At 46.8% G+C, this 12635-nt stretch overlaps 1 protein-coding gene across 1 annotated transcript in view; it reads right to left on the reverse strand.

Annotated features, from left to right (window-relative positions):
• LOC119439416 (uncharacterized) overlaps positions 1–12635 on the reverse strand; it is a 593935-nt gene that overhangs the window by 214956 nt on the left and 366344 nt on the right. Inside the window, exons 10-13 of the mRNA XM_049660818.1 lie at positions 8780–8966; positions 7020–7271; positions 4529–4626; positions 181–400 (exon numbers count right to left, since the gene is read on the reverse strand). Coding sequence (XP_049516775.1) covers positions 181–400; positions 4529–4626; positions 7020–7271; positions 8780–8966 — 757 coding nt within the window. The remainder of the gene's footprint in view (positions 1–180; positions 401–4528; positions 4627–7019; positions 7272–8779; positions 8967–12635) is intronic.

The following is a 12635-nucleotide window of genomic DNA, read 5'->3' on the forward strand; positions in this document are numbered from 1 at the left end:
GCATGAATGTGCCAAAGACACTCGTGCGTATCCATTGGCGCATTGACATCTTCCTGAACACAACGGTGAGAACCTCTAGTCTGCTGCAACCAAATTTACCAATTTTGCAACACCTTCAGGCACTAAAGTACTAAAGGTAAGACGGAAATTACTGCGAGTAGCCACAAAATGCAGGCTTACCAGCCATTTCGTCGGGGTGTGGCCTGGGTCCGTGTGGAAACACGATGCAGTCAATGACGTGGTGCAGCTCTGGCACAGCGATGGCGGTGAACTTTCGCACGTCACCCGGGTGCAGGCAGGGGCACTTGGTGACAAGGACAGTGCCCGTGATGACAGTCCGCTTAGGTAGTTCATGGTACTGCACACGTGGTCTGCGTATCTCGGTGAACTGTACAAACACCTGCACAATCCAATAAGCCTTTGGCGAAGGGCACCAGCAGACTGAAGTCTTGAAGGAATAGGGAAAAAAGCATTAGCAAGATTAAGGGAACAATAAAGCTTTGCGACGACTGCATTGCACAAACACGTTAAAAATCAACATAGCCCGAGACAAGTTGCACTGGCAGACTTTAGTCTTGAAGGAACAGGAAAGAAGCATTAGGGAGCTTTAGGAACAGTAAGGCTTTGTATCTGTGTGCACTGGACTAACACCTGCAAAAACAGGCTAGTGTGAGGCGAGTTGCACTGGCAGACCCAAAACAAGCATTAAGGACTTTTAGGGAACAACAAGGCTTCACACATGAGCGCACAGCATACGAGGTGAACCTATACAGGGTGTCCTAGCTATCGTGCTTCATATTTTTAAAAAGTGCATATTGTTCACAGTCGAATAGAGCAGCCACCAGTATTTTGATGCCGACAAAAAAAGCTTGTAAAAAATGAAAATATCATGCGACTAACCGTCCGCCCCCATCGGAAAACAGCGCCCTCAAAACACGCTCCACAGGAGTTAGTGGGCCATCTCTCTTCCACCAACTCCTATGCAGTGTCTCCAGGTCCGATGAAGCGGCGTTGCCAAAAGCTAGAGAAGTTGTAGCCCAAATGTAGTCAAACACGAAAAAAGTGCAAAATATTTCGTAGCCAAATATAGCGCTTTTATTGCGATAGCAATTATATGGACACTCCAAAGCAGATTTCTGCCGTCGGCGTCGCCATCGCCATGAGGTTCCGTATGATGTCAATGGAGATGAAATCGTTGCCGCGCGCCGAACGCTGTATGTGCGAGTGAAAGGGCGCGAGGGACGCGTGCTTTCAAGGGGAGTGAACGCATGTCTGAGAACAAATGCGCGTTCTGCGCCGTGCTCCCTTAAGGGCTGCAGAAGTAGGCGTCTCTTTCCTCCTTAATCACCATATATGTAGAGCAAACGCGCCTTCTTTCGACGCGCGAAAGGCCGTGGGGGGGGGAGGGAGGCGTGTTTAGCTGCGGCACCAAGTGCCTATTTATATCAGAGGCTCCGGTAAGAGTCACCAACGCCGCACGCATTTTGTGCGAACGCGGGCAGAACGCCGACGGCGTCGACAACAGTTCTGCTTGTGGCCGGTGCTGCGGCATGTCCAAGTTTATACAGCTGATAAATCTACTATCATTATTCCGTATAGCTCTCTGCAAATTTGCTATCGCAATTGATGCTTCGCCTTTCAGGTGAAACGACGACAAGTTTTTTATTTGTAGTTTTATTTGTGCATACATTTTCACATTCGACTACAGCAATCCTTTTTTGCACAACCCGTCATAACAAAATGGCCATGCCGCCGTGACGGTTGGCCCTTGACATCAACAACAGCGACATTGTGCTTGCACAGAACCCTTTTTGGTTGGGCCCGGAAGCTCCAAGTTCCAGCGAATCGTTGCAGAGGGCGAGATCAGTGCTTTTATTTTACGACAGATAGTACTAAGTTATTATTTTTAGTTATTTACAGTAATATTAACTACGAACTGTGAAGGCAAAATAATGTTTAGCATCGTCGAACTCTCACGTCATATCTGCCTACGGGTACATAGCTGTCCAGCGATCTGTGACCTGCTCACAGCTTCTTTTTTTACGAGCTAAACCAAGTGTTTCGTGCTATGATATCTCGTGTTATTTGTCTTATCTTATCTTGTTTTCTCGGGTTTTCTTGTCCAATTAGCTTGGCCCGGGTTAGTTGGTACATGCTCTATAAGGTCTAGCACGGCAAGAACATGCGTTAAAATAATGTGTCAGACAACAGATGCCACTCGCTGTCTGAATCGGTGTAAGCGAAGCTTTAAAGGATTACTACACAGACGGCACACCAGTGTAAGAAGCGCGCAGTCGCTTTCGGCGATGAGCACATTCCAAACGTAACTCGCTCGAAATGGTAAGAGCCATGACGCTGCACAAAGAGCAAAGGTAAACAACAAATTGACCAACAGTGGTTATTCTGTAAAAACCGGTTACTGTCAAAAAGCGAACCATGGTAATGTGAATAAAGTTTTAGAATGGGGCCCCAAAGAGCTTTGAGGGTGTTAGCGTTGGGGCATAAATATTAAAACAAAATACACCATTTCATGATAAGAAGAGTAATTTAGATTTTCGTGTTTATTTACAATTTAGAACGTATTCTATTAGCAGCAAGCAACTTGTTGTGCTTAGTTTTGAGTAACCAACTTTATGTACCTTCACCCTGCCATGTCAATTTGTGTTAGGCCTATGAGCCATGAAATTGACAATTGAATTTGGAAAATAGCATGCCCGATGCAAAACCCATACACAGTCTGCGTCTTGCGGATGCGCAGTGGCTTCTACGCTATTTCTTTGGGGCCCCAAAACATTTGAGGCTCCTATTCTAAATCTAGGAATTGCTGGGGTTTCACGTGCCAAAATCACTATATGATTGGGAGGCAGGACACAGTGGGGGAGGGGGGGACTCGGGATTAATTTTGACCAGCTCGGGTTGTTTACCGTACACCTAAATCTAAGTACACAGGTGTTCCTGCATTTCACCTTGATCGAAATGTGGCCACCGGCCATGGCTGGGAATCAAACCTGTGTCCTCGAGCCAGCAGCTTAACAACTCACAAGGTAAGCTAAGCTAACACGGCAGGTGAAGTTCATGTGACATGGTGCATTGATGTCATCGTGGCAAACATGTTTCGATAATAGCAGAATGGGCATCTTTCTCCGCGACATTACGGGCAAACCATGCATATAGAAGTAAAAGCACCAGAACCCACATTTGGCTCGGGGTCTTTCTCCCATTCTTTTTTATACGTTCTCGCATACTTGGCCCACTTCCCCATGTTTGTATTCTCCCCTCGGAGGAGGATCCGATCTTACATCCAACCTATCAAAATGAATCTCGAATGTAAGCGCGCACAAGAAATCATCTAGCAGGAGAAGGAAATGGCACTAAAGCTTCGCGAGAGATACGTGGAGTAGGTCGAAAGCTGTGCCCGGCGCAATACTTCACCCAGAATTTTTTAAGACGGACATGAACACACTGCGGCGTGTCATCCACCCGTGCTTCCCTTCTTTCATGTCAGCGCCACAATCGCCCGACGGCCCCGAGCCTATGTTACTGCTCTCCCTTCCTGAGCATAGCCATGTTAGTACAGTATACTGTGAAAAAAAAACCACTACTCTCAGGTTCATCCTGATGCCCTGCGATCGGGTGCATAATGGTCAAGCGCAGTGTAAGTTTATGTGCATCAAGGATCAAAGCCACCGGCTCAGACAATGGCGCAGAGAGGGATGGGAAGGAAAGAGGAGGGGGGTCATTTCGTGCACGCACACACGCACAGCCACACGGCTGGCTCAACCAGCTAAAACATAGCCTTCGAGATTTGCTTCTACCCGATCACAGCCATCTCTGGAGCGTCGATTAGGGTGCCACTTATAGCCCAAACAAAGCCAAGTCACACATTTTCAGTAGCCCAAATATAGCCACATAGCCAACTCATCCAAGTCGACATCAAAATTTTTTTTCTGTAGCCCAATTTGACTTTATATAGCCAAACCTGGCAACACTGCTCTATGTTTGAGGGCACTACGTTTTTTGATGTGCGCGGGTGGTTAGTTACACAAAATGCTTCATATTTCGCTGGCTTTCTTTATGAACTGTAAAAAATAACCAGGCAACGAGTATCTAGCTAAAAACATGCCAGCTTAAGTTTCAATTTCCTAGAGATTCTTCATTAACAGCACAGCATTCAGGGGTATAATTAAACAATAGCTAGTTTTAATTATAATTATTCAATTAAACGGCATTAACAAGACTACTCGCGGCTACTCTACTTGACTGAACAATATACAGTTGGTTGCACGATAGCTGGTACACCCTGTATATGCGAGTGTGCATATACTGGTCATGGCCCAGAGCCCAAGATGCTTGAAAACATGGCTCAGAAGGTGACAGGATTTACTTGAGATCTGACTAAGGAGGGTAACACGACCTTGAATCATCATCGCTAATACTTTACAAAACTGACATTTTTTGTCAACTGTCTGCTTGACAAGGAAACCAAAATGCCTCTTTTCATATGACACTGGCTAGCATTCTTACTCACCTCGCCATACCGGAGCTTGCTTGTAGTGTCAACCACTCCAAGCATGTTGCGGGCACGATCCAGGGGCAGCACTAAGCGAGTCTTGTACTGAAGGCCCGCTGAAAATTCACAAAGAGGAGCACTATTCATCTTGTTCAAGACATGGCAGTACCTTCACTGTCACGCAGCAACAGCCCATCCACGTCCTCATGGAAATGGAGGGGAGGGGGGGAGGGCAGTTTATGACAGCTTTTGCAGCTATCAGCCCCCGACATCTGAACTTGCCTCCCTCCTTCCATGACAGAGCAGCACGTTCTGTGCTGTGGTCATGTAAACATGTCAAAGATTGGCTTACAATCAGTTCTTGCACACAAGGGTGGCTATGCAGTCATCTTCAAAAAGCATATATGAACTTGCCCAGGTTACGGTTTCCTGCCTATGCACTTTTGCAGTATGCATGCCTCTTTGTGCCAATGTGCCTGTGTTTCAACTTGTATAACAGTTTAAAAAACAAAACAAGGCATGTGCATGCAATTCCAGTCCTGCACCACTGACTCAGAAATGGAATGCATGCATAACTGCTAACCTTACCCCCCTCCTTAGCATGCATCATGTCGCATAAAAAGAAATTATAAAAGTGAGAATGCACCAGTTTCCTTCATTCTTCTCTCAAGGCAGCTAGCACTTTGACACACTTAAGGCCATAAGGTTATTAGTTAAAACACAATTAGTGATTTTTTTGTTATTCAACTATGCATTAAACAAGATGCAGAAAAACCGGAACACACCGCCAATTCACTTGGCAGTAATTATCCGATTCTAACACGCCCCCGAATCAAACGCGCGCCCACTTTCCATGTGTCCAAAGTAGTAAACTAACGTGAAAATAACAGTAAACCTCCTAAATAAAGCACAAATCCAATGCGCAACATATTTTTTAGATAGAAATGTTATTGCACAATGGCAGCCGGTTTTCTAAAGCATCGCCGCAATACATCCGTGGTATGTGGCAAAGCATATCAAAGTTGCAAAGAGCTTATGGTTTGATGTCCGAGTGAACGCGCAGGCAATTTTCGCGCATCGGAATCGGGTAAATACCGTAATCAAACACTGTGACCTAAGGTTATTGCTTGAAAATGTTCCTAGAGCGAGCGGGAAATAAAAATAAAATTATGGGATTTTACGTGCCAAAACCACGATCTGATTATGAGGCACGCCGTAGTGGGCGACCTCGTGCTTGGCAGCCCAACACCATAATTACCAAGCCACCACGCTGGGTACGTGACACTTCGTGCGCTCAACGCATACACTGTCCCCTAAGCTCAACCGAGACAAAGTTACCACTAAAGGGGTCACCATTGGGGTCACTGTAGTTCGAAATATTAGGCGAAGGGCAAATCGACATATTTAGACTAGCGTTTTCTTGACCATGCAATCACATAGGTGCCTTATTGAATATACATTTGTTGCAGAGTGTCCACCCAACCACCATGGACGTCTTCACAGTTTCCACAATTATTGGAGCTTCAAACAAAATTTTGAATGCACCAACGCTTTCAGTTTATCGGCCCTACCATAAAACCTTGAAGTGAGGAATGTTGCTAACATTCATGACCTTATGCATGAAACCATATTCTCTTAGCATTTGTTTTCACTGTTATATTATAGTGTTACTTGTCTGCAGGTTCTTGATCCTCGCTAACTGCTGCATAACTTGTGTTTCAAGTTGTTACAATACCAAATTTCCCACAAGTTTCTTCACCAGTTTTATTTGTCGTTTGCTATGTTTTTCCTTTGCTAACGAAGTGGAATCTCAATTATAGGAATCTCACGCGGTCACGAAAAATAATCGTACTCGCCAAAATTCGTATCATGGAAACACAATTAAACCTAGCTAAATTAAAGAGTCAGAGGTGAACTCACTCAGGCACACGTACGTAAAAAGCACTTACAGTATAGACCACTTATAACGTAACCGTTTATAGTGAGAACTGGCTACAACGCGGCCTTTTCTGACTCCCGTTTACCCACCCATAGAACTTCATGTATACGCATAACGCTTACAGTGCAGCTGCGCGAGACGAAATACCGGTTATAATGCGGCTTCCGCAGGAAAATCTCACCGACAAGGGCGGTAGCGAGCACGCTTCTCAACTGAGGTGCGCCCACTGATGGGAGAGATCAATGAGGGCGATGTGGAGGAGGACGACAAAATCGTCGCCGTGCGCCGTATGTGCTTGTGAAAGCAGTGAAAGGCCATGGGGGTATGGGATGGAGGGAGGGGGGGGGCGACGCTGTGCTGTGGCACTAAATGCGTATCTTCCAACCGGGCGCAAGGGTAACTGGCGACGCAATCTCCCTCGCGAAAGGAGCAAAGCGAGAAGGCAGCGCGGGAGGGTGGGAGGGCGGCCGGGACCACAGAAAAATTTGTATTCGTATTAGCCTTGATCGTATCGAGATTCCACTGTACTACTCCGCAATTGCACCTCGTGAAGATTTTAAGATTACTTACCAACCGCATTTCGGTACACGGCTAGAAGTAGCGACCGAAAGAAGGGGTCCAGCGCAAGCTGAAAGCCAGCCTTGGACAGGTCCTCGTACGGCAGTGGCAGCTTCGACCACGCTGCTAGCACGTTAACGGCACTGGACTGCTCGACGAGGACGTCTGTGAATTGTATGTTCTCTTGCAGACGGATAAATCTGTCTGTCCGCACTCCCAGCTGCTCCAGGATCTTAATCAGGGGTTGGTTAAATGTCACAGAGCCTGGAATAAAGGAAATTAATGAAGGTGCTTCAAAAAAAGCAATGGACCACACAACAAGGTAGTACGGGAGTGCAGTAGGTTGGTCCAGCATTCTCACAACAGTTTGCAAAATATATCCTCAGTGCATGCTGTCCGATGGTTTGACAAGGCGCAAAGGAACAAGGGAAAACACAAGAACCAGAAACTGTCCAAGAACAACGGCATGACAACGACGAGCCTTCATTAGGGTGTTGCTCAACACTTCGTGCCCCAGAAAAGTGGAAACGAAAGTGCAGTTGGATCCAGTTAACCCAGCATATTTACCACCAGCTGCCCCCTCTGCCATCAAGATGATGAGTTCATGGACACAACTTACTATGGATTTGCCCAGCTACTGCAAATAGTTATGCCGCCTAAGCCAAAGTCAGCATGCAGATGAACATAGCCTAGAGACATGGCTGAATGGCACCTCTCATCACCCGCTCCTCTTTTGCATTCAGGAGGCCAGTTTGGGCTGTCTGCTGTGAAAGACGAAAGAGATACTTTTCCCATACCCTCACAAGACTTGAGGCCATTGTATGAATAAAGATGTTTTTTCCTACTGACGAAATCACAGGCAGTGAAGGCACATCGAAGGCACAACAATGACAGTGCAACATCGATGGGATGATAAGGCACTGTGTGGCACAATTCAGGCACTCTCTGGGTATTCAGGCATGTATGGGTATCAGTATGCCATCGTGAAACGTGTTCGTATTTTTCATCATATTCATTGCTTTCAAAGTATTGCTAGACATGGTTGATGCCCTCATACTCTAAGTCCCTAGAGGGAGTTCTTGCATGAAGCTTACATTGTGCAAACTCGGCAAAACTCTGAAAGACAATTCTTGATCTGTTCTTTGGCAGTGCAAGTCTCAATTCTGAAGATTCAAAAGACGTAAATTTTAAGTTTCAATAGACAGAACTAATTGACGCCTATGTAATGCTCTGTGTCCATCAACATTTCCGTGCTGTAGTGACAACTTCAAGTGCGAACAGCTTCGAGAATTTTAAGGGACATTAACACCAATTACACAAGGACAGACTCAATGAGGTGACGTGCCTAGTGCCTCAACTGTAAATCATATTTGTAAATGTCATAATGTGAATTAAACCTGAATAAGAAGTCACGAGTTCAAGTGCCACACATGATGCTTGTGTTTTAGGCGCATGTTTAGGGACCCCAGGAAGTCAATATTAATCTAGGGTGCCAATGCCATGGTGCCAATCTATGGTACCAATGCTATGGTGCAATGCTAGGACACCAATGCTATGGTGTCTCATAACATCAGTGTTGCTTTGCGTCATTTAAACTCATGAGACCAATGAAGGACATGACGAACACGAGAAGATGGACATGGCAAGCACTACTAACAAATATCAATGAGCGATTGCACCATCCATCTCATCTTCCTTTGGTAACATGTTTGTGCTTCTTAATTGCTTCACCAACAGGCCCAAAAGAATACACATCCAATGAATCAACATACGAGATGCGGAGACTTTGACCACGTCGAGGTACTCCGAGCTGGCGCAGGGGAACTTCTGCATGCTGGGCCGCAGGCAGAGCAGCTTCTTGTACGGCAGGGCGTGGTTGATGCAAAGCATGCCCTTGGATCCGGCATACCGAATTTGCGTGGCCGACGGACAGTCTGTCAGCTTCATCACGTCGTACACCTGTGCACACATTTTTCGCCCTTAGAAGAGTACAGGCATATATTTTCAAAGTTTAAGAAACTCCACAACATGTTTCTCGCATGCAAAACAGTCACACTTGGCAAGGTTTTGTCGGCATCAAACAACTACTGGTGGCTGCTCTACTCAACTCTGAACAATATGCACTTTTTAAAAATACGAAGCACGATAGCTAGGACACCCTGTATAGGTTCACCTGGTATGCTGTGCGCTCATGTGTGAAGCCTTATTGTTCCGTAAAATCCTTAATGCTAATTTTGGGTCTGCCAGTGCAACTCGCCTCACACTAGCCTGTAGCGATAAAGCCCAGGCCAAAAGAAACGACGCCGCACGCGATCATAAGCCCGCATTACATCAAGATGACCTGCTGTAGGTTCGTCGTAAAGCTGATGGAGGACAGTAATATGCATGTGGGAGGGTACCACCAGCAAGCGCTCAGGGCCTTCGGGGCAAAAACTACGGCGGTATAAAGTTTTGTTATGTAAGGTAAACATCCGGAGTGACTCGTCAAATGGCCTGGAACCGAGACTTAACGCCGGATCACGCGGCTGTTCGTCGATGAAAGTAACCGAGATATAGAAAAGACACGGGCATCAGTGTCAGGGTTGGTGCTGTCGGATGGATCCACGGGATAACGGGACAGGCAATCCACATCCTGATGTAATTGGCCAGACTTGTGGATGACGAAAAACGAGTATTCGTATAATTGCAAAGCCCAGCGTCCGAGACGGCCTGTAGGATCTTTCAGCCAGGAAAGCCTGCACAGCGCATGGTGGTCAGTGACTACCGTCAATGGGCGGCCAAAAAGGTACGGCCGAAATTTGGAGATTGCCCAAACAAGGGCAAGGCATTCACGCTTAGCAATTGAGTAATTGCGTTCTGGAGCAGAGAGCAGGCGGCTGGCGTAGGCTATGACGCAGTCACGACCATAGTGGAGCTGGGAAAGGAAGGCGCCGATTCCGTATCCACTGGCATCCATCCGAACTTCTGTAGGAGCAGATGAGAAGTCGTCAGAAGGTGGATAAGCGCAGAAAATGCATGAGCTTCTGGATGGCCCCAGACAAAAGGCGTATCTTTCTTGAGAAGGTTGGTGTGCAGACGGGCGATATCAGCGAAATTTTTGACAAAGCGACGAAAGTATGAACATAAGCCAATGAAGGAGCGAACGCCTTTGGTTGAGCAAGGTGAAGGGTAATGCTTCACGGGGCGAATTTTTTCTGGGTCAAGTCGGATTCCTACACCATTAACAAGGTGGCCGAGCACTCTTATTAAGGGGCGACCAAAATGCACTTGGACGAAGCTCAAGACCGGCACTGCGGAACACTTGGAGGATTGCGGACAGGAGCTGAATATGGCTGTCAAATGTTGTTGAGAAAACAATAAAGTCATCTAGGTAACATAAGCAGGTCAACCATTTGAAGCCACAAAGGAGCAAATGCATCATGCGTTCAAATGTGGCTGGCGCATTGCATAGGCCGAAGGGCATAACTAAATTGGTGTAGCCCGTCAGGTGTTACAAGAGCAGTCTTCTCGCGGTCCATAGGATCTACGGCAAGCTGTTAATAGCCACACCGCCGGTCGATAGACGAAAAATAACTCGCTCCGTGGACGCAATCGAGGGCATCATCTATGCGTGGCAATGGACATGCGTCCTTAGTGATCTTGTTGAGGTGTCTGTGTCACGCCAGGTGCCGCCTTTTTTCTTGACGAGCACAACTGGGGATGCCCATGGGCTAGACGAAGGTTCTATAATGTCTTTTGCCACCATCTCGTCACTTCGGTTTATATAATCGCCCGATCAGCAGCAGAAACACGATACGGACAGCGATGAATAGGGTTTGTGATGAATAGGGTTGTCTGGCCAAGTTGGCGTTATATTGCGCGCAACCACTTTGGAGTTCCGTGCTTGGGTGATGTGGATGAACCTCAACCACAAAAAAATGTTGCACAAAAACGTATATTAAATATTTACAGGCGAGTAGCACAGGCATAGCAGCAACCAGCCAAGATGGCAAGGAGCAACCTCTACTTCCTCTTCTACGGTGTTGGCCTAATGCTGACCTCTGCTTCGGTGCCAGTCTTCTGTCTCGCGGCAATATCGGCAGCTGTGTACCAGTCCAAAAACATACAGCCACAAATTTTTTTTTTTACAGTGAAGCTGTAAGAGCGAAGTTTCAAATGTTTGATAAACGACTTTGCGACTATCATGGTTTCTCGCTCATCTTCGCTACCCTCTACACAGGCATTCTCTCCTTGCCACATATTGTCACCAGCTGTACGCCGTAGCTGTACGCTGTGCAATATGTGGAAAGAGTCACAACTACACATCACAAAAAAAAGCTCTTCCATAGTGCACCTCTGATCACACTGTGCGATGCAGAGCTCAGCAGCACAATGCTGAAAATGTGCCCAGCAAAACCATGTGAAGTGATGGCTTGAGCTATGTGGTTCCTGCCTTTCAGACCTCGGAAGTGAACACTAAGTCAGTTTTCTTATGAAAATGGGGTACACACATTCAATACATAGAATGTGGTTTGCAAACAATTTATAGTGCCTATTTCAGTCATTATCATGCATAAAATGAGGCTTTTGTGCCTGTGCTAGCTGTCTAACCCTGTCAAAAAAAGCAATCGACTCCAATTATGAAATTTCCAATTGGTTCCAACTGAAAAACTCTAATCATAAATAAGTACATAACTGGACCAATTGAACTACAGTTAAACCTGGATATAACGAAATTGACGAATTCCCGAAAAACTTCGCTATAAAGAGGATTTCGTTATATGCAGGTTCGGCACGAAAATTTGAAAAAGAAACGCTTACCGTATTTACTAGATTCTAACGCGCCCTCGATTGTAACGCGCACCTGTTTTCCCGTTTTCGTCGAAGCACTCATCCTTGGAATGTCGCACCAGGTACTGGACACGTGTCGTTTCGCACAAGAGCGAGCGTCACGATTCCGTCATATAGCGTTACAGTAGAACCCTGCTGTTACATTCCCGGGTGCTGCATTTTCCCGGCTCTTACGTCATTTACGGCCGGTCCCGGCACAGCTCCCATAGAACCCAATGCATTGGTAACCCCGCTGTTGCGTCGCAACTTTAGGACCGTTCCCGCATCATACATTGCGAACTGCCACCCCGGGCAGGCCCGAGCGCACATTTTGACTTTTCATGTCGCTTGGCGGCGTGACGATGGCATTGGCCACCCAAAGTGGTGGGGCAACAACTATAACGCATTTTCTGTTCTAAAGATGGGGTCTATGACGCGCTGTGGCCCTAAAATTGGTTTTGGCTCATAGATATTCCATATAAAGTCCAAGGGCGATAGTGCAGTCGCCACACACCGTATGTGCGAGTGAAAGCGTGCGAGGGGATCCAACGACCGCGTCTAAATCTCGCGCGCCCAAGAAAGAAAAGCAGGGAGGAAGCGCGCCTTCTTCCGTTGCGCTCGAGGCACCGGTGAGGGAGCGAGGGGGGAGGGATAGCAGGCAGCGTTGTACTGTACTCCGGCATCAACTGTAGTGCGCGGCAGGCCGCACGGGCTGTATCTTGAAAGCAATCTGCGTTGGGGGCAGAGTCTACTCAGTGTAGGTGAGTCGCTAGCAGTGCAGTGCAGGTAGCAAGCAGCAGGATCAGGTTTTAATGAAGG

This window comes from Dermacentor silvarum, chromosome 1 (genome assembly GCF_013339745.2).
Source record: "Dermacentor silvarum isolate Dsil-2018 chromosome 1, BIME_Dsil_1.4, whole genome shotgun sequence".
NCBI lineage: Eukaryota > Metazoa > Arthropoda > Arachnida > Ixodida > Ixodidae > Dermacentor > Dermacentor silvarum.